This window comes from Mus caroli, unplaced genomic scaffold (genome assembly GCF_978045245.1).
Source record: "Mus caroli unplaced genomic scaffold, Mus_caroli_1 scaffold_13, whole genome shotgun sequence".
NCBI lineage: Eukaryota > Metazoa > Chordata > Mammalia > Rodentia > Muridae > Mus > Mus caroli.
In genome coordinates, this window is record NW_028227268.1 from 15,288,082 (window position 1) to 15,313,939 (window position 25,858).

General features: G+C 41.0%; 1 protein-coding gene across 2 annotated transcripts in view; it reads left to right on the forward strand.

Annotated features, from left to right (window-relative positions):
- Smurf2 (SMAD specific E3 ubiquitin protein ligase 2) overlaps positions 1 to 25,858 on the forward strand; it is a 104,443-nt gene that overhangs the window by 73,159 nt on the left and 5,426 nt on the right. For both annotated transcript variants that reach the window (XM_021175694.3, XM_085829457.1), the window contains 8 exons: positions 855 to 939; positions 4,622 to 4,780; positions 9,208 to 9,403; positions 11,678 to 11,781; positions 14,819 to 14,933; positions 17,008 to 17,186; positions 19,850 to 19,987; positions 22,460 to 22,580. In XM_021175694.3, coding sequence (XP_021031353.1) covers positions 855 to 939; positions 4,622 to 4,780; positions 9,208 to 9,403; positions 11,678 to 11,781; positions 14,819 to 14,933; positions 17,008 to 17,186; positions 19,850 to 19,987; positions 22,460 to 22,580 — 1,097 coding nt within the window. The remainder of the gene's footprint in view (positions 1 to 854; positions 940 to 4,621; positions 4,781 to 9,207; positions 9,404 to 11,677; positions 11,782 to 14,818; positions 14,934 to 17,007; positions 17,187 to 19,849; positions 19,988 to 22,459; positions 22,581 to 25,858) is intronic.

Below are 25,858 nucleotides of genomic sequence, written 5' to 3' on the forward strand. Positions count from 1 at the left end.
TTTCTTCTGATCCTTGAAGCTGTGCTTAGGTGGGAGTTGTTCACTGACCTCCTTGCAGATCTGTAGATACAGTGTGCTTTACTATCTTATACATTGGCATTTCCACTGGGATTTGTTAAATGAGTCTCCATGCAGAAGACAGCAACCGAAACGTACACATGAAGAAGCTCCTTGCTGTCTCCCCGTGGCTTCTCCACCTTCCAGGCTTGGAGCTCATTTACTTTTTTCAACCCCCAGTGCATGAATTTCTACTGTGCTTTTAAAATGAGTTTTATGACTATATGATGTGTTTTGTTGACTTTAGAGTCTCTATTTTATACCCTAGATGGCCTGGAATTTTCATAGGTAGCCCAGGCTAGACTTGGACTTGTTGTCACTGCCTCTGCCTCCTGCATGCTGAGATTGCAGGTTTGTGACACCTTGCTTGAATTCCAGGAAGAATCTTGAAATATCTTTGTTAACAAAAGAGAAATCACAAATTTGTGTATAAAATTGCCATCATAAAATTTTTAAAAAGCTCTGTTAAAACAATTTTTAAAAAGTGGCTAGCCTCTTCCTCTGAGTTGTCTTCTCGCTTTTGGGGTAGTGGCTATACCTCATCACCATTTATAAAGTTGTCTCCAGAGAATGAACAAATGATTTGTTTTGAGACCGGTCTCACTAAGTAGCCCTGATTGGCTTAGAACTCACTATGTAAACCAGGCTTGCCTCAAAACTCAGAAAACTCAGAGATCTGCTTGCCTCTGTCTTCTGAGTATTGGGATCTACAATACCTGTAGAGTATTAGAGTATTACCCAGTGTAATGGTGTTTGATTGAATATGAAAGACTGAGTCTGTTTTCTTTATTTTACAGAACAAAGGACAACGCAGCAGGGTCAGGTATATTTCTTACATACTCAGACTGGTGTGAGCACGTGGCACGACCCACGCGTGCCTAGGTAAGAACACATCTTAAATATTATTGCCTTTACTGTTGGAGACGAGGTCTTACTATATAGTTCTGACTGGCCTGGACTTGTTATGTAGTTCACACTGCCCTCAAACTCATAAAGATCCACCTTCTGAGTCCTGGGATTAAAGGTGTGAGCTACTGTTCTTAAGTACTCTTCCCACCAACCATGACTATCCATTTCACCCAGGACTTTCTCATTTAAAAAATAATTAACTTGCCGGGCGTGGACGTCTGGACAGTGTCTGTGGTCTCACCCTAGCTCCCTGCTAGTCTCAACTCCTTCCCTTCAGCACCCCAGCTAAAAAATGTGGGGCAAAATACATGCCTGTAGGAGTCTGAAAAGTCATTTCAGGACATGCCAGCCTATCCTTAAAAAAAGAAAAAGAAGCCGGGCGTGGTGGTGCACGCCTTGAATCCCAGCACTCGGGAGGCAGAGGCAGGTGGATTTCTGAGTTCAAGGCCAGCCTGGTCTACAGAGTGAGTTCCAGGACAGCCAGCCAGGGCTACACAGAGAAACCCTGTCTCGAAAAAAAAGAAAAAAAGAAAAAGAGCAGTGGGGGTGGGGTGGGGGGAAGCAGTAGAAGCTGCACACCATCGCACACAGTGCAGTGCTAGCGCTTAACAGGCTGAGAAAGGGAAGAAGAGGAAGGAAGGATGGTGAATATGTCACTGCCATTTACCACCTTAGCTGTTCTGAGATGCGGTCCTTGGTTTTCCTTATGCTAGTCATGATCTCCTCTACTAAAGTGATTCTTCCTCAGCCTCCTGAGTGCCCACACTGTCCAGTGAGCTATTAGAATTTTGAGTACCTTTATGTTGCAAATAATGAAGTTTTCAGACATTAGCTGTTTTGAGTTATTTTCTAGTGAGCCATATATACTAAGTACCAAGTAGTCTAGCCTGAAGCTACAAAGAAAGACTTGAATTTTAATTGGAATTGACTCTGTGGTGTACAAACACATTTATGTAATGAGGAGGTTTTATATATGATATACCAGTCATATCCAAAAAACAAGGCAAACCATTTGTGGGGGAAACAGGGAGAGCAAGAGATCTTCTAAAGCTCATATCCAAACCTCTTTTGTGTAGTTGAATCAAAAACAGGTGGGACTGACTGGACTGGGGTTGCTTTGATACTCTGTCGTATAGCAGCACAAGTTTTATGTGGAGTAATGACATCTATATTTGAATACGTCTTTAAATTAACAATGCCCTGTATTAGTTTTCTTTGTCTATATGCCCCAATTATCTTTAAAAGTTGTATTTTGTCTTTTGTTTTGGAGCATCATTTAGCAAATGTGTCTCTTTTATGGGAGGTTATATTTATTTCTTTTTATTTGTTCAAATCAGGCATTAAGAAGCCTAGATAAGTCCGCTGAGTCTCTTTAAAGACACCAGTAAAGAAGTACAGTGGGCTTTTTTAAAGAGCTTGTCTGTGGTGGATCTCTGAGTTCAAGGGCAGCCTGGTCTACAGAGTGAGTTCCAGGACAGCCAGAGCTATACAGAGAAACCCTATCTCAAAAAGGAAAGAAAAAGAAAAAACAGAAAGAAAAGAAAAGAAAAAAAGAAAAGCCACCTGTTCCTTTTAAATAAATTTTCCTTGATAACTCATCTTTGCAATTGTATGCCTCTTTTATGTTTCTTTAAATCTGCAGTGGTAGAGTTCAAACACAGGGCTTGTACATGCAAAGCAAGCACTTTATTGTTTAGCTTTTATCTCCTGTTGTTCTTACATCATTTTTATACCACATAGTTTGTTTTTAAATTTTTATTCATTTTGTGTATATGAATTTTTTTCCCTGCATGTATATCTGTGTACCACATGCATTTCTGGTGCCCATGGAGGCCAGAAGAGGGCATTGAATCCCCTAGAACTGACATTACAGATGGTTGTGAGCTACCTACCATGTAGGTGCTGGGGATCAAACGTAGGTTCATTGGGGGAGCCAGTGTCCTTAACCACTATGCCATCTCTCCAGCCCTTGTTAAACATATTATACATCATACCCTGTACTCTCTTTATGGTCTTTTTTAGTTAGAGCTCTAATTCAGTGGCTTACTGTTTATACTAGCTGTCACAATGTGGTCACATCTAAAGTCTTCATTGACCTTAGGTTGTGTGAGGTTCTTACTTGAGTTTGGTGTGTTATGTTGTGTTGTGTTGTTTGATTTTGAGGTAGGTTCATTATGTAGCTCTGGCTGATATAGAGCACACAGAAATTCACCTGCTTCTGCTGGGTTTAAAGGTTGTGTGTGTGTGTGTGTGTGTGTGTGTGTGTGTGTTTGTGTGTGTGTGTGTGTTTTGTTTTTTAGGTGACACAATCTTGGTCTGTAGCCCAGGCTGGGCTTGAGCTTGCATTCTACCTATGTCCTCAGCCTCTGAGTGCTGGGATTATGTTATATGCCACCATGCCTCATGTGTTACTTGATCCTTATTAGTTGGCATTCTCTGGTCCTATGATGGGAATTTGGAAAGTTTTTCTAGAATTGCTTCATCCTTTTGAGCTCTCGGCTTGAGAAGTTCCAGGACTTTCCCCAATCTTGGTGCTGATCTCCCCCTTCCCAGCCTGCCACTCAAGTCCCACTTGAGCGCACCCCAGCAGGGAGTCCATTCTCTGTTGAACAGAACCAAGTCAGTTCTTCGTTGTTATTGTGAACTGAAGGTTCTCAGAACTTTGCTTTGCCTCTTCTGTAGTGGTTTTCAAGCTTTAGTTGTTCTGCAGCAAAGGAGTGGCCAGGATAATTTTAAGCAGAAATCAGAATCATTATTTGAAGAAATCTCTAAGAGCTGGAAATGCCTCAGTGGACACTGTCCATCTTCGCCTGTAGCCTCCAGTAACTTGGACACTCTGGGATGGTCTCCTTCTGTAGAAGTTTTGCTCTACTAGGACAGGATGAAAATCTACACTGCCGTTGCTGGTTCATAAACAGCCGGAAGGGAGCAGTACACATAGAACAAGGTTGGGGAGGGCTAAGATCTTCTATGCTTCTAGGCATCCCCACCCCACCAGCCACCTCAGTGCATTCAGCTGCGTTCTGTGTGGTCCTGTGTATCCTTATGGTGTGTGATACAGTTACGGTGGTCCTTGTCTGTTAAAAGTACTTGATCTTTTCTTTGTTGCTGCAATAAGCCTGAAAGCATTCTTCTTAAGTATCCTTACCAGGTTTTTCTTCATGAAATTTATAGACTTCAAAACTTTAAAACAACATATTTTGTTAAGAAAGAAATGTTATGATTATTTCCAGGATCAGGATTTTAGTAATGTTTCCAGTTTTGCTTGTTGAAGAACATTACAATCACTCATTGCATGCACATTTGTTTACACCCAACTTTATGATATAATAAAGAAAGAAAATATTGAATAGAAATTTTTTATATGGTTGACGCTTGTAAAACAATACTTTCTGTCAAACAAATATTGAAGTGTAGTTTATGTTGGCAAGTAGTATGATTGCCAGACTATGTGATAAGTTCTGATCCATTTAGGAATTGGGTATTGAATGCGCAAGTTTGGGAAACCATTGGGAATTAAAGATTCCAGCTGAGCATCTCAAGTTTCTGAAACAATACATTCTCTCAGACTTCATGGAATTGCTCTGTGTCACATATGCTGCTTGGCTCAGCAAGCCCAGTAATGAGGTATTTCTGTTGTATATTTGTTTTGCAGGGATCTTAGCAACATCAATTGTGAAGAGCTCGGTCCTTTGCCTCCTGGATGGGAGATCCGCAATACCGCAACAGGAAGAGTTTATTTCGTTGACCATAACAACAGAACAACACAATTTACAGATCCCCGGCTCTCTGCTAACTTGCATTTAGTTTTAAAGTAAGTTTTGAAGCAGTACATGTGAAAATATTGTTCTAAACAAGAGGATATATATGTGCTATTTATAATGTGAAAGAATATGCAATCTCTTAAATTTACAGTATTGATTTATATTTATGATGAGTTCTCAAGGGATAGTCCAGGTTGGCTTTGAATTACTGCTGTGGCCTGACAGCTCTTCCTGCCTCTGCTTCTTCAGTGTTGGGATTGTAGACATGAGCCACCATGCCTAGCTATAATTTACTTTTACTGATCAGAGTATATGAAAGAAAATGGGATATTTTATTCTGATATAGCACATATCTTACTTTCACTGTGCTCAAACAGGAACCAGTACTGAAATGTTAGAAGAAGTGTGCATGAGAAGTGCTTAGGCAAGAAGGCTATTTACAGAGGCCGGAGCTTGACCAGAAGCTGAGACTGAGCAGGCTCTTTCTGTGTTGCCATCCTATTTCATACAGCTGATAACAGTGACTGACAGAAATCTCAGTAGCACTTTCCGTGCGTAAAGTGTTGTTCTTTGTCCCTTGCATGTATTAAGTTTCTTCCTGGTAAATATTTCTACAGATGAGGGAACAAGCAGAGGTTGACTTTCTATAATTTTCCCAACTTGAAGTGCTACTAGATTCAGACCTGTCAGTGCTTTGGTTTCTAATCATGTCTGTACTGCATGGTTTTTGTACCATATTTGCATCTTTGACTTTGATTTCTCTCTCATTACTACTGGCTTTGTCTTCTGAGGGGACAAGGGAGGAAAGGGGGCTTCACCATCAGGAAAGCAGCAGTGTGTCTTTGTCACCGGTTCTGGTCAAGACACTTGGGGAGTGGTAGAACAACAGACCATGGCTTCTTTGAATCCTGAGAACAAAGTTGTATCCACAGAGTAACTCAATTTAGAATCTCTAAATAAATACTACCTGCTCTGCTTTCTTCATTCATTAATGTGTGCAATAAATATTGTGTTAAATGTTAGAATAAAATAAAACTAATAGAGGTCAGGGATGATTTTGGGAAATATTCTTGCTTCATTAATTTTTTAGGGGTAGTTTCAATAGGGTAAATTAAATGAGAATGGCTACCACTTGTTTAGAATAATACAAAAAAAAACATTTAATGTGTGTCTTTGTTGCTGCTTTGAAAACATTTGGGGGAGGGTGTCTCTTCCCACCACCCACCCCCAACAGGGCCTTCTTGATCTGGCTATTCTAGAACTCACCACGTAGACCAGACTGACTTTGAACTCAGAGACCTACCATTCTCTGCCTCCCTAGTGCTGGGATCAAAGGCGTGCACCACTATGTCTAACACTTTGAATATTCATGATTACCTTGTCAGACTCATTATGTTTATAGACCTTTTTTTGTTTTGTTTTGGTTGTTTTTTTTTTTTTTTTTTTTTTGGTTTTTCGAGACAGGGTTTCTCTGTGTAGCCCTGGCTGTCCTGGAACTCACTTTGTAGACCAGGCTGGCCTCGAACTCAGAAATCCGCCTGCCTCTGCCTCCCGAGTGCTGGGATTAAAGGCGTGTGCCACCACATCCGGCTGGTTTGTTTTCTTAATACCATATCTTTCCACTATAGTTCTGTGTAGTGTGCTATACATCTTGCTTCTCAAGAAACTATATTTTAAAAAAACTTTCAGTATCTAAAAGAATCAAAATTGCAAATGTGATGATATTTTTTGGGTTTTTTTTTGGGGGGGGTGTTTTCTTTGTTTTGTTTTAAGGCAGGGTTTTACTGTGTAGACCAAGCTGGCCTTGAACTCATAGAGATCCTCCTGAGTGCTGGGATCAAAGGCATATGTCACCACAACAGGCCTATGATTTTATTGATTGCTTGATTGATTGCTTGCTTGATTTGGTTTTTCAGGACAGGGTTTCTCTGTGTATAGCCCTTTATTTATTTATTTATTTATTTATTTTATTTGGTTTTTCGAGACAGGGTTTCTCTTTGTAGCCTTGGCTGTCCTGAAACTCACTCTGTAGACCAGGCTGACCTTGAACTCAGAAATCTGCCTGCCTCTGCCTCCCAAGTTCTGGGACTAAAGGCGTGCGCCACCACTGCCCGGCTGATGGTATTTTAATTTGCATTTTGTTGTGATATTTATTTAGAGATAGTTTTAGCCTTGTTGCATAAGCCTGTTGCAACTGGTCTTATCCCGGTTGCCTTTGTTGTTTTCCTGCCTGGGCTTCTCAAGTGCAGGATTCTTTTTTCTCTTTTTTTAAGATTTATTTATTTTTATTTGTATGAGTACACTGTAGCTATCTTCAGACACCAGAAGAAGGCATTGGACCTCATTACGGATGGTTGTGAGCCACCATGTGGTTGCTGGGAATTGAACTCAGGACCTCTGGAAGAGCAGTCAGTGCTCTTAACCACTGAGCCATCTCTCCAGGCCAAGTGCTGGATTCTTTGATTTTGTTTTTCTTCCTATTGTGGTAAGCTTCTTGTGTGTGTGTGTTATTTTGAGTCAGGGTATCACTGAGTTGCCAGTCTGGTCCTGAACTCTCTCTGTGGCCTTAGCAGCCCCTGATCCTGTGCTTTAAGTGCCTGGCTTGACTCAGTGCTACCTTACTTGACAGCACTAATAGACAGGGTCTTTGAGAGCCCGCTGGGGCCTTAAACTTACTAAGTAGCAGAAGATGACCTGGCTTCTAATATGGGGTACCATGCCTGGCTTATAATGTGGTTTTTATTCCTTTGTATAATTTTTTAAGCCTATCCAGTTGGGGAGTTGGGGGGAAGAAGGGTGGGTAAGTGTCTCTGTGGCAACAATGTTCTTGGAGTAAATACTTTGGCTGTTATCCAAATAATAAAATCTTGAAGTTAGTTTAACTATTAGTCTGACTTTTAGGAGCTGTTATGTATGAATTATAACCTTAACAAACATTTGTAGATTGCTTTGATTCTAAAGGGTTTCTTTGTTTTTTATTTTTTGTTTTGTTTTGTTTTTTCCTGTTTCAACATTTTAGGAAGTGAGGGGGGAAATGTAGATTGCTATACAAATCATGTAGAGGGCAATTATCTAAGCCAGGAAAAAATAGAGTAGGCAAGTTAAATTTTAGAGTGCAGTCTTGAATTTAAACTAAGAGTTGGGGATTACTTTTTTGAGAGAAGCAGTGAGGTAGACCTGTGTGTAGTGTGCACATTGAGAGCAGCCTGCAGTTGTACTGTGGCTACCGGAATCTCCCTCAGTTCTCTCCTTCAGAGTTCTTCCTGAGATAACTGTGGTTACTCTCTGTAAAGGGATGTTTTTGATGTTATGCAGTTAAATTGTTCCTGTGTTTGAGAACTCACCATCTAATCTATAAGTGTCAAGATACAACATTATTAAACTATTGCAAAATATTGTCACTAGGACTCAGTAAATCACGTAGCCAAGGGTACGTAGCCTTTGCCCAAACCCCAATTTTGAAAAAGAATCTTGTATGGCTGGAAAGATGGCTCAGCGGTTAAGAGCACTGGCTATTCTTTCAGAGGTTCTGAGTTCAATTCTCAAACCATCTGTAATGGGATCTGCCCTTTTCTGGTGTGTCTGAAGACAGCTACTTATACACATAAAATAAATACATCTTTAAAAAAAAGAAAAAAAAGATCTTGCTTGAAAGGCATACTTTATACATTCAGTCCTCGAGAAAAACGGAGCCTCAGGCAGTTTCCCTGCTTTCTCAGAGGTACATAAAGGTGCTGCAGCTGGGCTTTGAGCTCAGCCTGACTGTGGAGGGTCTTCCGCCCCCCCTCCCCCCCCCCCCCCGCTTCCTCTTCCTGTTCTCACCCTTTAACACTATGCCTGGTATTTTAAATGCCATGACAGAAATTCTACCTTATAATTAAAGAAAACTTTTAAAAGTAACTATGAACAAAGATTACAACTTGAATCTTTTCTGTTTGTCAGGCTTACCTAGTTCAAGAGAATAATTTGCTTAATAAGGACTCTGAACATTGTCCGAGGCCTTGCAGGCTGCAGATTGGCATCCCCACTGTTGTCTGACCAGTGTTGACATCATCCCTTATATAACCGCCCCTTACGTACCCTAGCATAGCTGAGGAGGCAGGCTGCTTCACTGTTTTTTATTTTTGTGGTTTAGACAGAATCAGGTGTAGGGGGAAAGGTCTCCACTGCGCTGCCAGTTTAGGCTTCTATTTGGTTCTTCCAGAAAAACACTAGATGATGGGATTTGTGGCACCTGCCTGAGTTTTAAATTAGGTGATGGTATGCTGTAGAGGAAATGGTATCTGAGCAGTTCTTCTTAGCATCTGCATAAGGCTTTATGAATAGAGCCTCAGTAACCAGTTCTGTCGGGCTGCTGATCTGCCTCATAAGGCTTAGACATTAATAGATTTCTCTTACAGGCTAATGCTGACTTAAATGTAGAATTGCAACCTTGTATGTTCTAAAGTACTTTGATAACATTTCTGTTTACTTACAGTCGTCAGAACCAGTTGAAAGACCAACAGCAACAGCAAGTGGTGTCATTGTGTCCCGATGACACTGAGTGTCTGACAGTGCCAAGATACAAGCGAGATTTGGTTCAAAAACTAAAAATCTTGCGGCAAGAACTTTCCCAACAGCAGCCTCAAGCTGGCCACTGCCGTATCGAGGTGTCTAGGGAAGAGATTTTTGAGGTAAATATATAATCCTTAATTCCAATTAGAAGAAAATTAAATTTAGTGATTTGCTCTTTTTTTTTTTTCCTTTGTTTTGAGACAGTCTCACTGTGTAGCTCTGGCTAGCCTGGACCTGTTTGTATTGACCAGGCTGTTCTCAAACATCTGCCTCTGCCTCCCTCCCTCAAAGACTGAAATTAAACGCATGTACCATCATGCCTGGACTTTGTTTTACTCTTTTTTTATTAGTTTGTTTATGTATATATTTTTTTAATGTATGAATGTTCTGTATATACAGAAGAGGGCATCAGATCCCGTTACAGATGGTCGTGAGCCACTGTGTGGTTGCTGGGAATTGAACTCAGGCAGTTCAATTCCTCTGGCAGAGTAGCCAGTGCTCTTAACCACTGAGTCATCTCTCCAGGCCCTTTTTACTCTTTCTAAGAATATACTTTTGGAGCTCTTATCTGATTGGAGTAAAGGTATTTTCTTACTTTTCTTTTCTTTTTCTTTCCTTCCTTATTTTCTTTCTTTGCTTCTCCCTCTCCCTCTCCTTCCCCCCCCCCCCCGTGTGTGTGTGTCTGTCTGTTTGTCTTTCTGTCTGTCTGTCTGTCCCCATTTAGCCATGGCTGTCCTGAGCTCACTCTGTGGACCAGGCTGGCCTCAAACTCAGAGACCTGCCTCCTGATGAGCTTTTTACAGTGTCATTTGTAAAAAGAGCTTCTTCCCACTTGGAAAACTAAATAATACACTAAATAATAATAGGCGATGCTTGTGCACTGGAAGGATCCAGAGGTCCTGGGTTCCCGGTCTTGGGAGGCAAACGAGTCTTCCTTAGAGGCTGTTAGTGCACTCGGGCCGGGATCACAGTCATGGCCAAGGCTGCAGTCTTGGAGCTCATGGAGAGAAGTAAGGCTTGAAATGATAAGTAGATCCTGTTACCATGGTGGGCTTTGTGGTCAAGAATTGGGTGCTAGAGAAACAGCTCAGCTGTCAAAAGTACTTGTTCTTTCAGAGGACTTGAATTCAGTTACAGCATCCATGTCAGATGGTTCACAACCACCTATAAATCAAGATTCAAGGATGCAATGGCCTCAGTGGACACCAACACATGCAATTGAGTAAAAATAAAAATAAATCTTTAATAAGGAGTTGGGGGCAGGGGTAGCTGGAGAGCCCTGACTGCTCTTCCAGAGGTCCTGAGTTTAATCCCAGCAACCTACGTGGCTCACAGCTCTCTGTAATGGGATCTGATGCCCTCTTCTGGTATGTAATTCTTTAAAAAAAAAAAAAAAAAAACAGGTCCCTAGGCAGAGATTCTTTTTCTTTGTCTATCAGCCTCCAAAAATAACTTCTTGGGGTGTTCTTCATGATTAAGGTTGTAAAGATTAATAAGGCAGTCTTACATTGGCTAGTGGATGGGTTCAAGGCATTTGTTGGCCATTGGAGACTACAATGGTCACATTGATGTTAGTGCTAGGTACACCAGTAAGATAGCCACCAGCATTCAAGCCCCCTATCATCTTAGATAAACTCTCCATTGTCTTGGTACACAGAGGCTACCAAGGGAGCGAGATAATCAAATCCCATACTGTCCCAAGCCAGGTAACAGACCATTCGCCCACAGGCACTGGTATCATCTGGGCACCTGAGTCCAAGAAGCTGTTGTTGATGGCCAGTATCGACTGTGGCCACCCAGGTCTGCCTTTGATGACATCTTCAAGATATACAGCTACCCCAGACCTTGAGAAACAGATGTGCTCACCAAGTCTCCCTATCAAAAACTACCTGATTATCTTATTGATATTAGGGTCTCTGTACAGAAGAGCCAGGATCCAGCTGTTGACTACCATAAAGGAATTTTTATACAAGAAAAAGAAAGTGAAATAAGTCCATTTAAAGAAGATAAAGGCATGTGATACCACACTTAACTATACAATCGCAGCACTCTGGAGTTAGAGACAGGTGGATCTCCACAGTATCAAGGCCAGCCTAGTCTACATAGCAATTTCCAGGCCATCCAGAGGCCAACATTATCTACATAGGATGTTCAAAGCCAGTCTGGGCTTTGTTAGAGTCCATCTTTACCCTGTCCCCAATATAAAGTTGTCTATGTGGTTAATATATTACGTTCTTCTATATAAGTAATATAATGTACTTATGTTCTTTTAGAACTGAATCTTTTAGTTTTTACTGGTGCCTCTGACTTGAATTAGTTTTGTGAATTGAAGGAGAAGAAAAGTTAGAGGCTAAAGCACCTAATGATAATAGTATATCAAAATTATTTTTCAGGAATCATATAGACAGGTCATGAAAATGAGGCCAAAAGATCTATGGAAGCGATTAATGATAAAATTTCGTGGAGAAGAAGGTCTTGACTATGGAGGAGTTGCCAGGTAAACACATGGATATCTATCTATTCATTGAATCCATCATCGTTTGTTTACTTATTTACAGTTAGTCTGTGTGAGTCTTTGCCTGCATGTCTGAATGTGTACCATGTGCATGCAGTGCCCAGAGAGGCCGGAAAAGGACATTGGATTCTGTGGAACTTGAGTTACAGACTGTTGTGAACCACTCTGGGGTGCTGGGAGCACAGCTCAGGTTCTCCACAAGGGCAGACAGTCCTCTCCTGACTTTTCTAGGAAGTACATTTCACAGCAGACTTTGGTCCTCTGGCTCTCACAGTCTTCTGACACCTCTTCTGAAATCTGCCTTGAACCTTAGGTGAAGAAGTTGTATTGTAGATATATCTGTCCATTGGGGTTGGGCTCCCCATGATCCATTTGTGTCTCATTATAACCAGTTCTGGTTTTCTGTAATTGTCTCCATTTGCTGTAAAGAAAAGTTTCTCTGAAGAAGGATGAGAGTTACACAAATCTGTGGGTAAAAAGGTAAATTTTAGAATGAAATTAGGAATTATGCTGATCTAACACAATGCTGGTAATAGGCTCTCTTGTAAGATTCCTGACTTCATTCGCCTCAGGTAGTTGGCTAGGTTTTTAGTACCACACAGGATTTTCCTTGTGTTGCGTGGTCCGAGTGTCTAGTAAGGCAGCTGTGAGTTATCACTAAAACAGGCATGCCACTACTGTACCTTTATGCATCTCTGGCCATGCTGGTCATTGTTAAAGTTCATGGTGTCACAGCTGGAAATTGTGACTATTGATTGCCTCCCTTCCTTGACACCTTGCATAGTACTTTATGGGACTATGCAGCAAGGCTGTAGGACAATCGCTTTTGGGTTAGATTCAGCTCAGATCCTCTGAATTATTGCATAATTTAGATATTTCAAAAATATCTTTTACATGAAGATTTTAGAACTTTAATTCCTATGGGTTTATTTACTCAGAAATAGAATTTGAATGTTAGGAAAACATTTATCTGCTAGTGACAGTTATTGTACAGATCAGATGAATAATCTCTTTAAAATTACCTCATTACTATAGATGTAGGCAGGATAAATGGCATGTGGAAATGAATGAGTGAGCTGTGCTGTCTGACCTTTAGTTTGTAGTAGATCTAAAACAGTCAGTTTTGCCTCTAGTCTTGGGAAAATGAGAACAAAAATTCAGCTTTCTTTAAAAAAAAAAATAGGCATAGATGCACATAGCACACAAGCAAAGCATAGCACAGTCATCAGGTGTGTAGTGTGTAGTGGGGCTATGTATGTGGAGATGCACATTCTGACTTGGCTCTTTAGTTTGTTTTTACTATCACATAATAGAAATTTGATTTCACCTTTGTCACATCATAGAATTTTAAAACATTTTCTTTTAATTTGTTTTTAACAGTATTAAGTCCTAGACTAGTTATTTCATTGTCATCAAAATGACAAGTCATCTTTTATTGAAAAATATGAAGAATTTGATAAGTTGGCAGTAATGCTGTTTGTTTTAAAAGCATTGATGTAGGCCAGGCATGGAGGCGCACGCCTTTACTCCCAGCATTTTGGAGGCAGAGGCAAGCGAATCTCTGAGTTCAAGGCCAGCCTGGTCTACAGAGTGAGTTCCAGGACAGCCAGGGCTACACAGAGAAACCCTGTCTCGAAAAAGCCAAACCAAACCACCCAACAAACAAAAGAAACAAGAAACTTTAGAAAAAAGTGTTAGGTTTACAATAGGCTTTAGTGGCATCCTAATACTGCTTGAGACGCCAAGGTAGGAGAATTACAAGTTCAAGACTTGACTGGACTACAGAGTAAATCAAGGCCAGCTTAGGCAAACAAGACCTATCTCAAAGAAACAGAAGAAGTAAGAGGACTGGGGAGTAGCGTTCAAGTGAGTGCACTTGCCTAGCATGTACAGAGCTTTATATTCTATCTCCAGTACAGGGAAAAGGAAGAGAAGTCATATGAGGCAGGCCCAAAGAATACCAGTGTCCACTTACACTGTAAGCTTTGGGATCGTGTATCCCAAAGTATTTAGACTTTAATATAGTAAATGATGATGGGATAGACATTGACACTTCTCTACTAAAACAAAGCCACAGAGCACTCCACTGCCCGAAAAGGAAGAATAATTTCATGCTGTGTTATGTGTCTTTTGGGGGCGGGGGTTCGAGACAGGGTTTCTCTGTGTAGCCCTGGTTGACCTGGAACTCACTTTGTAGACCAGGCTGGCCTCGAACTCAGAAATCCACCTGCCTCTGCCTTCCAAGTGCTGGGATTAAAGGTGTGCGCCACCACTGCCCGGCTATGTGTCTTTTTTTGAGACAGGATCTCTGTATATACCCTGACCTCCCTAGAATTTGATAGGTAGACCAGGCTGGCATTGAACGCAAAGGGTTCTGCCTGCCTATTGTATTAGGTATTATTATGAATCTAGTATGAATTTATCCTGATAGAAATAGACATTAGATGATTTATTATGGGTTATAAATCTTATACACATTTAAAGTGATCAAACTAAAGGGCTACAGCCTCTCATAAGCAGCTGAACTTCTAAGTAGTACCTTTATACTCACTGATGCAAAAGTATAATAAAGTCGCTCCAAATTATGAACAAGAACTGTCTAATAATAAGTATAATTGCTCTTTAAACATTCATTTTCTGTTGTGATTTTTATAGAACCACGGTTAATACTGTATTTTCTTATAGCTTATAGAACTGTGGAAACTGGGCATAATGCAGCTCACCTTTCATCAGCATTTGAGACAGAAGCAGGTGGATCTCTTGAGTTTGAGTCCAGCCTACGTAAAGTCCAGCAGGTTAAAGTGCTCGCCTTTCAGTCAGAGTTCAGTCTCCAAACCCACATAAGGGAAAGGAGAAAACCAACTCCATAGAGTTGTCCTCCAACTTCCACGTGTATTCTGTGACACATGTATTTACACACATCATGCATACCCATAATAATAATAAAATTTAAAAAATCATCTACTAGAATGACTAGTGGCATATCTTAATTAACAAATTACTTCATCTTGTTTTCTAGGGAATGGTTGTATCTCCTGTCACATGAAATGTTGAATCCTTACTATGGTCTCTTCCAGTATTCTAGAGATGATATCTACACACTGCAGATCAATCCCGATTCTGCAGTTAATCCGGTATGTGCTGTGGTCACAATAGTGTGAATGTGCTGGGATCCACTCTGCTCTCATCTGATCCACTCTGATCTCATCTCACAAAGGAATCACTTGGCTGATCCTGGCCACACCCTCTAATTCAGCAATTCCTCTTCTTGAAAGTTGTCCCAGGAAATAATTACAGCTGTGTACTATATTGAGACACTAGGCTATCTGCTATTGATATCCCACATTGGACACAACATGGTTGTCCATGCAGAGGATTGATTAAATTATGACATAAAATAGTGTAAATGGTTGTTCTTGATCTGGGTATGACATGGAGTCTCTGGGTGTGCAGGCTCATACCTGAGATCCTAGTGCTTTCCAGGCTAAAGCAGCAGATCATGAACGTTCTAGGCCCACCTGGCTCTTACCAAGTTATAGGCAGCTTAAATTGTGCGATAAAACCCTGTTTCTGAAAACAAAAAGATGTAGAATCATATTCTTGTTATATAAGTTACTATCTTTGTGACTGTGGTATAGTTCATTGCCTTAAACCTCAATTATTGTTAAAAATTAATAGGAAGAATTTGCACCTTAGAAAGGGGTTGTGAGAGTTAGGTGAGACCCTGTATATTAAACAATTTATGTTTTTTAAAATCCTGTAATACATTATTAAATTCTTAAAAGTTAAGGTTGGGGCCGTTGCTCAGTGGTTGTGTCGTTGACATCTGTGGCATCCAAGAGGATGGGGGGTTTGATCCCTTGCACTGGCTTCCAGTCCAAATGTCAGAAGTTACTGCTAATTTGTTACTGTCTGATTATCTCTACTCTGTTTGCAAGTAAGGGCATACTATGAGATGAAGATGATGCGTGATACAGATGTGTGTTGTTATATGTCAAGTGATGTTAAGTGAAAAGTTATATAATAACGTGATATAGCTGTGGTAAATATATGTAGGGAAAACATTAAAAGGTCTACACTGTAAAACTGATAATCATTTTATCTAGTTGTTGGATAATGGGTAATTTTTAATGTCCTCTTTGCTTGTGCTTGTTTTATCTAAATATTTTAAAGTAAGCATGTATTTCTTGAAATAGGTATTTTAAAGATAAAACAAGTTTTAAAATTAAAGATTACTTATTAAATGGAAAAGCAAAGGTAGTTAAAAATACAGATATCTAACCAACCAAACAGTATGGTGAAAGAACAGTTGTATCTACATGTGGTGACCAAGGCTCATTAGGACGTTACTTGTTAAGGTGAAACTGCTGCTTTTGACAGCTCAGCACTGTCCATCTGCCAGTCACCTGACCTTTGCTGGATGCTCCCAGGGGTAGACCCAGTCCCCTGGGTTTGACCACCTTCTGTTCTCCTCATGAGTATTCTCTCTGGACACTGTCGTTATTCCTTGTGTGTCCAAATGTGGACTAGTCCCCAAGGGACTAATTAACTTTTATATAAACAGTAGTTAATGCACTAATCCAAATGTGAGACCAAATCCATGTCTTAAATCCATGGTGCCCTGAAGTTCAGTCTCTGGCTGGTCAAGAAAGCAATGAAAGGATTAACAGCTTTATCTGGCAGTGCACTCAGTGAACAGGATGTGCAAGCAGCTTCACAAAAGGTTTGTCAAGGAGTCACTTTCTGAAGGGCCTTTGCCCTGAGAGCTATGGACATGGTGCTCATACCTGTGATCCAGCAGTGGGAAAGTGCCTGGGCTGCGCCTGAAGCCTGTCTCAGAAACAAACAAGCAAAACCAGAAAGGGGGGTGGGGTGGGCAGAAGTGGGAGAGGGAGGGAGGAAGGGAGGAAGACGAAGGAAGGAAAAATGTTGCTTAAATATTTACTTTTTAAAAAATAATTTATTTATTTTATGCACATTGCTATGTTTTTGCCTGCCTGTATGTCTGTGTGAGGATGTCAGATCTTAGAGTTACAGACAGCTGTAAGCTGCCATGTGGGTGCTGGGAGTTGAACCAGGGTCCTCTGGAAGAGCAGTCAGTGCTCCTAACTGCTGAGCTATCTCTCCAGCCCCAAATATTCACTTTTTATTAACACAATTTACTGAAGAGTTTCTAACTTGAGTATTTGTCTTTTTTTTTTTTTTCAGGAACATTTATCCTATTTCCACTTTGTTGGACGGATAATGGGAATGGCTGTATTCCATGGACATTATATTGACGGTGGCTTCACATTACCTTTTTATAAACAGTTGCTTGGGAAGTCAATTACTTTGGATGACATGGAGCTTGTTGACCCAGACCTTCATAATAGTTTAGTGTGGATACTGTACGTATTGAATCTTACTTCTGTTAGCATAGTTAGCATCTGAGCTTTTAAAAACATACAAGCTAGGAGCTGAAGAGATGACTCATGTAGTTAATAGTCCTTACTGTTCTTGTAGAGGACCCAGTTCAATTCCCAGGACTCTTCATGAGGCAGATCATACAGTTCCAGGGGATCTGATGCCTCCTTCAGCCTTCACAGTCACCTGTACATACAACACACAGTCTACATAGTCACACAGGCACACACACATACGCATTTTTTAGAAAATCAAACAAAACAAAGACTGCTGAGGTAGTTCAGCAGTTAAGAGCATGTACTGATCTTAGCAGAGGATTGACTGACTTGAGTTTGATTCCCAGCACCCATGTTAGGTAGCTCACAGCTTCCCGGAACTCTAGGTCCAGGACATCTAACCTTTTTGATGAGTGGCCTTTTTGGGCACTCGTACCCCATACATATACACTTAGATACAATTAATAATGAAAGTCAATCTTAAAAATACAAGCTATATCTGATAGTTCATCCCTATAAAGCCTGCACTTGGGAGGTCTGAAGAATCTTGAAGTCAAGGACAGGCTCCACAACAAATTGAAGAACGAAGCTGGAGAGATGGCTCAGTAGTTAGAGTACTGGCTGCTCTTCCAGAGGACCAGGGTTCAGTTCCCAGCACCCAAACATGGTGGCTCACAATTATCTATAACTTTACTTTCAGGGAATCTGTTTCGTTTTTCTGGTCTCGAGCACTAGGCACACACATGGTGCTCACACATACGTGTAGGCAAAACACCCATACCTGTAAAGATGAAATAATAATAATAATAATAATAATAATAATAATAATAATAATAATAATAATTAATGATAATAACTATAAATTTTTTAAAAAGCAAATAAAACAAAAAGATACATCTCAAAACTAATGCACTTATGTTTTTTATTTAAAATATGCACAGAAAATGTTAAGTGTGGATTATGGTAAAACCATGTAAGACTTCCCCTTATCCCATCCCCAGTCTACTATTGTCTTCACATTTAAGATTCCTGAAAGGGAAGCTAGTGTGCTAAGGACTTTACTACTGAGATATATCTCCAGCCCATGTTATTACTTTGAAAGGTTTTAAAAATATTTCTTAATGTGTATGAGTGTTTTGCCAGCATACATATTTGTGCACCTTGTGTGTGCAGTGTCTGAGGATGCCACAATAGGGTATCATATCCCCCTTGAACTGAAGTTATGCGCGCACACACACACACACACACACACACACACACACACACCCTCGCACACATTGAGTCCATTTAGTATTGTCTCCATGTATCAGTGTGTAGGACGGATTATTTGAGATTAGATAACCTATCTGGCCACTCATCCCTGGAGAAAACTGATTCTCCTCTCAGCAGTCATCGACTGCCTGTAGCTCTCCATCTAGGTGGGGAGCCTTGAGAGGTTTCCCCTCTCCATGTTGGCATGGCAACTAGTGTTGTCCTGTCTAGGAGGTACTGTCTCATGATGGGTCTCCTGGTCTCTGGCTCTTGGGATCTTCCTGCTGTATTCTGACATCTCCCTGGACCTTGTGTGTAGGGCTGCAGTGTAGATAGATTATCGAGTTGGGTTGGTCAGCCCATGGTCCCTGACTCTGCGTTGTGACTGGTTGTGGGTCTCTGTAACAGTTTCCATTGCTGTAGGAAGAAGCTTCTGCGGAGAAACCCTGACAGGCTCGGCGGTCCACAGGCTTTGAGACCTGACCTAGGTCTTTCTAGAAATCTCATGTTATTTCTTTGAAAAGGAAAATTAATCTAGCACAGATTGATCATCCTTAATCTGAAGTCCTTGGGATATAGAAGTATTTCTGATTTTGATCCTCTCACTAGTTTTAGAATGTTTGCTTATCCTTGCAATATTTGGGGGTGGGACCATAGTTTAAACACATTTCATTTCATACACACTTTACACACATACCCTGATGGTAATTCTTAAGTGTTTTATTTTGAATTTCAGATTTCCAGGCTGAGCATGCTCAACATGTGCGCTCTTGTAAGCTAAAACACTATATGTAATAGTATCCTAAGACTAAGTCGGGTTCTGTCTCAGCCAACATGGGCCAGAATCGTAAATTCTAAATACTAGTAAATGGTAGCAGAATTGCTACCATGTAGGCTCAGGGGACTGAACTCAGGTTGTGGTCATGCAGTGAGCTCTTTCCACATCTGGCCTTTCCTATTTCATTTTAGTGAAGGCAGTACTTGTTGGAACCATATTTCACAAAGCAGGCACTGCTAGCTGATAATGCACAGGAAGATGCTCAGCTTCATAGACTTCCCAGATCACTTTCTCACTGAAGACATCCAAGTGCTTGTTCTCCTGAGCGTGCTCATGTTCAGAAGAGCCTTTTCTCTGGATACCAAAAATGTTCTCAAAGACTCTCTATTTGACAGAACCCATTCTTGTTGCTCAGGAAGTAAAATGCTGTCTGTGTTTATAAGGAGAAGTCTCTTTGACTTTTCTGTGCAAGAAAAGATGGCATAAGAACTGATGGGAGGAGTTTGGTCCTGTAACTGCTATATTGCAGTACTGTCTTAGCTGAACGCCTCACCTATGAACACATTGTAGGAGATGGGAGGTAGGTTCCCCTGCTAATGTGTCTTGTTTGTTTCTTATCTAGTGAAAACGATATCACAGGTGTTCTGGACCATACCTTCTGTGTTGAGCATAATGCATATGGTGAAATTATTCAGCATGAACTCAAACCAAATGGCAAAAGTATCCCTGTTACTGAAGAAAATAAAAAAGAATATGTCAGGTAAATGCTTGAATTTAAAAAAAAAAAAAAGCTCCAGGATATCAATATAGAAAAACATTTAAGTGTTTATGAAATGTTACTACTGGAACAAACTTCTGTGGCATTAAATGACTTACAACTCCCACTCTTAACTATTTTTTCATAATTCCTGGGGTAATTGGGCAGAGAATAATAGGTCTGGTGGACTGCTAGTCCACAAGCTGTTGGCTGGGGTTAAAAGGCCAAGGTGGGCCTTCTGACTCTTAGGTTTGAGGCCTCAGCCAGGATGGCACAGATGACTGGCTGTATCTGTGCTTACTGAGCTCCTATGTGCTATCAAAGGCTGCTCCTTTTCTTGGTCTCTCAGTAAGATAGGCTTCATTCTTATGGGCTACTGACATTCCAGAGCTTAGAAGCTACTAGCCCTTCCCATCCCCTTTGGAGACAGGGTCTTATGTAGCCCATATTTGCCTCCAACTTGCTGGGTTGCTGAAAATGGCCTTGAATTTCTGGTCCTCTTACCTTTACCTCCCAAGTCCTAGAGTAGCAGGTCTGGATGTTTGTCTTGCTTCTATGTCTATGCAACATGTTCATGCCTGGTGCCCGTGGAGGCCAAAACAGGGCATCAAATTTCCTGGTTATAGGTGGTTGTGAGCTGCTCTGTGAGCCCTAGGAATCAAACTCAGGTCCTCTGGAAAATCAACCAGTGCTCTTTATTGCTGAGTCATCTCTCCAGCCTGTGCCTGATCTATTTTTGGTCTATGTATACTTGTGGCCAACGTGATTTCTGCCATGAAGTGATAGACTGGGCAGCCCAGGCTTCATATGAACATGAAAGTATCTTCCAGGCACCCCCATTTTTAGAACTCTTTTTACAGAAGCATACATGCAACTAAATATAAATAAAGATGTTCACTTAATATTAAAAGGTAGCTCAGAAGCGTTCTTAAGCTGGATACGTTGATGCATACCTCTGATCTCAGGAGGACCAAGTGTATATAGTCATCCTTGGCTTTCCTGTAGCCAGCCTGTGAGACCCAAATAATACCCATATTTATACATCATACACACCATATATAACATTTTAATGAACTCCTGTCTCAAAAAAAACAAATTTTAAAAGGTACAAGGAAAGTTTCACAAAAGATGTAATACTTAATGTATTTTTGTTCGTTGACATCTTCTAAGGCTTCACAGCCTCTGGGGAACAGTGAGCATTATTCTGACAGCATCTTTTCTGGGTTCCCACCTTGCTTGCCTCCTCCCCTTTTCTCTTCCTCTTGGATAAACAGACGGCTCCTCACCATCTCTGACAGCATTCTTTTTTTTTTTAAGATTTATTTATTTATTATATGTAAGTACACTGTAGCTGTCTTCAGACACTCCAGAAGAGGGAGTCAGATCTCGGATGGTTGTGAGCCACCATGTGGTTGCTGGGATTTGAACTCCGGACCTTCGGAAGAGCAGTCGGGTGCTCTTACCCATTGAGCCATCTCACCAGCCCCTCTCTGACAGCATTCTTAAGTTACCCCCTGCCCCCTGTCCTGGGAATGGTCAATCTTTAAGAGATTGGGCTCTTTATTCTGCTTATTGACTTGTGTATTATAAATTAAGAAAGAAATGTTGGGGCTAGAGAGATCACTTGGCAGCTAAGAGCACTCACTGCTCTTCCAGAGGACCTGGGTTCAATTTCTAGCACCCACATGGCAGCTTATGCCTGTCTGTAACTCCAGGGATCTGACAACTCATACAGACATTCATGTAAGAAAAACACTTTTACATATGAAAGTTTTAAAAAATATTTTAAAGTAATTTATTATAGTTAATCACCAAAATAGATATTTGTGGTAATTACCAAAATTGAACTTCAGAACCTGAGTTGTAGTAGACGGTCAGTTTACTAGGAGGCTTTTCTGATTGGAAGAGTTGTTTTATTTTGTCAGTCAGCAGTGCTGGGGGCTAAGTGCAAGCCTTGTGCGTGTTAGCATGGCTCTGCCGTTGGGCTGCAGCTCCTCCTCTTTATTACTTTAATTTTAAGACGAGGTCTCACTGAATGCCCAGGCAGGACTTGAGCTCTTTTGACCCTCCTGCTTCAGCCCTCCTAGTGCCTGGGATTACAAGTCTGTCACAGTCAGGCCCCACTTGAAGAGCAGATCCCCTGCAGCTGCTGGCCAGCGGTGGATGGCACTGCTTCTGTAGTGCATGGAACTGTCTGGACACTTAGGATCCACTTGTCCCTCTAGTTTTTAACTTTTTTTTAGATATTAGACTTAAACTGTTACTTTTTTTAGTGTCCTTTTTCTTTCAGTCCAGAGATTGAACCCAGGGTCTTGTGCCTATGAGCAGGACTCCCCAGCTCGCCTGTATCTCTGCCCTATTAGACTAACATTTTGATGACAGACACTTTAAAGTATAAAGTTGCCAAAGTAGATCTTTCTGGCAGTTCCACGTCTGAATCTCTGCAGTCACATGACGCCCGACCAATGTTTGCAGGCTTTATGTCAACTGGAGATTTCTCCGAGGCATCGAAGCTCAGTTCCTGGCGCTGCAGAAGGGCTTTAATGAAGTCATTCCCCAGCATCTGCTGAAGACATTTGATGAGAAGGAGCTGGAGGTCAGTGTGTTAGGAACAAGTCTGGGGCTCTCCTGCTGTCTGTGGAGCAAAGGGCTGCTCCCTAATGCTTTAGAGTTTCGTGACTCCATCCTCTGAGAATTCTTACAGGAAGTATTTTGGGCTTTGGAGTTTCTGTGGGTAAGCAATCCCTTATTTATGGCTTTATGAGTATGTACGCACATGTCCGTGTGTGTGCAGGGGTATGCACATTGGTACAGGTGCCCTCAGCGATCTGAGAGGTGGAGCTATAGTTACAGGTGATCGTTAGCTGCCTGTCATGTGTACTAGGAATCAAACTTGACTCTAAAAGTGCAGCAAGCTGAGCCTTCTCTCCAGCCCCATATGGAGACATTCTTAATTTATATATCCTTTTCCTTCTTTTTAACTAGTCTGGGACTATGTAGATGGGGATGACCTAAAGGTCATTTCTGGCTTTCTGCTCCCGCACCCCCACTGAGTGCTGAGATTAAGCCCAGGGATCCGCATTCCACCAGCTAAGCTACCTCTCAAGTCCCTTTCCTTTTTAAGCCACATAGACATTCTTCCCACTTAAAATCCTTCCAGTGCTTACATGTGGAGGGCAGAGGACAGCTTTGTGATGTCAGCTCTTTCTTTATGGATATGGGTTCTGGGGGTTGAACTCAGGTTGCCATACTTGCTTGGCAAGTATTTTTACCTACTGAGCCATCCTGCAGTCTGGGCCCAACTTTTTGTCATTTCTTGATTTATTTGGCTTATTTAAGTATCTTACTTTGTCTCTAACATACTGAAATTTATTTCAATAAAATGTTAAGCTCAACTATTGCTCATCTTTGCTAGAATACATTTAGAAGAAATGAAACAAGATAAATTATGAGGTGTTTAACCATTCCTGGGCCTTTGCAAACACCCATATAATAACAGTAATCAGCTCTGTATTGAACAGTTCCCTTTCCCTCTGTGTGAAGTCTCCCGTAGAGTACCACAGTAAACATATCCAACTTAAAACTACTATGAAAGACATAGTGAGGTTTGTTGGGAGTGGTGGAGCATGGCTGTAATACAGCACTTGGGCTGAGACACAAAGATTGAAAATTTAAGGCCAGCCTGGGCTACATAGCAAGTCCTTGTTCAAGAAGAGGAAGTATACAAAAAGGTTTTAGTCTACAGTTTATCCAGTGGCTAGGAAGTAGCAACTACTTGAAGAGTATAGATCACTTTTAAATGATTTTCTTTATTAGTGTTAATGACTTTTTCTTCCTTGTCTTTTTAAAAATCTATTATTTTTATTATTTTTAAATTATGTATAAATGCATGTGTCTGCATGTGGGTATGTGTATGTGAGTTCAGGTAACCAGGGAGGCCAGAGGTTTTAGATCCCTGGACCTGGCCACCCAACATGGTAAATTCAGTTCCCTTGGAAGAGCAGCAAGTGCTTTTAACCACTGAGCCACGTGTCTCTCCAGGCCTGCTGGTCTCTTTAATAGATGTTTGCAAACAGTCAGTTGACTCAGTACTATCCCTAGCTCCTTCTGTGACAGAGTAATGAAATGGCCGAAGACAAGGCGGGAGGAGGGGAACCTAAAGCTAAATGGCTAGGGTGGAGTGGACCTGAGATACACGACCTTCTTTGTTTATGTTGTGAATCAAGAGTTTGCACTAAGCCAGGAGTGGTGGTGCACACCTTTAATCCCAGCACTCAGGAGGCAGAGGCAGGCGGATTTCTGAGTTCAAGGCCAGCCTGGTCTGGTCTACAGAGTGAGTTCCAGGACAGCCAGGGCTATACAGAGAAACCCTGTCTCGAAAAACCAAAAAAAAAAGAGTTTGCACTATAACAGGCACTCTTCTGACAAACAGGATTTAGAGAGCATTTTTAGTGTCTGAACTCATTATTTCAGAGCCATTGTCTTAGTTAGAGTGCTAATTGCTGTGACAACTCTTATAAAGGACATTTAATTGGGGATGGCTTACAGGTTTAGTCCATTATCATCAAGGTGGAAGCATGGCAGTGTCTAGGCAGGGATGATGCTGGAGGAGCTGAGAGTTCTACATCTTCACCCAAAGGAAGCCAGGAGCAGACTGACCCTTCCACACTGGGTGGAGCTTCAAAGCCCACCTGCACAATGACATACTTCTTCCAACAAGGCCACTTCTCCCAACAGTACCATTCCCTATGGGCCATACATATTCAGACCACCCTTTTGGGAGGTGAATTTTATTTGGTGGGCAAGATTTACAGTGTAGGTTTTTTTGTTTTTGTTTTTGTTTTTGTTTTTGTTTTTCTGTATAGCCCTGGCTGTCCTGGAACTCACTTTGTAGACCAGGCTGGCCTCGAACTCAGAAATCCACCTGCCTCTCTGCCTCCCGAGTACTGGGATTCAAGGCGTGCGCCACCATGCCTGGCTTACAGTGTAGTTTTATCACTATTGAAATGTGAACTATACAAATTAAGTTATAGCTTACACACTGTTAGAATTCACTGATAAACTCATGATTGGGGGGTCTCTCAAGATGATTTAACAGGTGAGGCCACATGCCAACAAATCTGATGACCTGAGTTCAATTCCCAGACCCTAGATGGTAGGAGAAAAATGATTCCTGAAAGTTGTCCTCTGAATTCCACCTGTGCATTGTAGCTTGTGTTCATGTATACCTACCTACCTACCTACCTACCTACCTACATACATAAAATTAAATGAATAAAGCAAACTAGTTATATATGTGTGTGTGTATAATATATATATATATATATATATATATATGTAGAGACATGTTAGTATCAAAATGACTTTAATATAGTTCTTAAATATTGATTGTATTAGGATGTCAAGTGGAACACTATAGCAGAATTCATGTGTTTTGTTTTTTTTATTTTTCAAGACAAAGGTTTCTCTATGTAGCATTGGCTGTTCTGGAACTCACTTTGTGTAGACCAGGTTGACCTCCAACTCAGCAGATCTGCCTCTGCCTGAATGCTGAGTTTAAAAGTGTGTGCCACAACGCCTGGCCCTCAAGTATTTACATTTTAATATAATTTCAAAGTTGTTAGTTAAGTGAATTACGTTACATATCCAACATGTTTCTTGTGGTACACTCTGGATCATTTTCACAGGGAAAGTGAGGTAGAGGTGACTGTGATATTAGAGCAAAGAACACTGCAGGCTGATGACTGCCTCAAATTGTAAGCTAACAGTGTTAAAACGAATGTAAATCAGTGCAGACCTAAGAAAGGCACAGAGAAACCTGTATTATTTCTTCTCATCCTCTTTTGGAGACAAGGTAGTAGGTCAAGCTAGCCT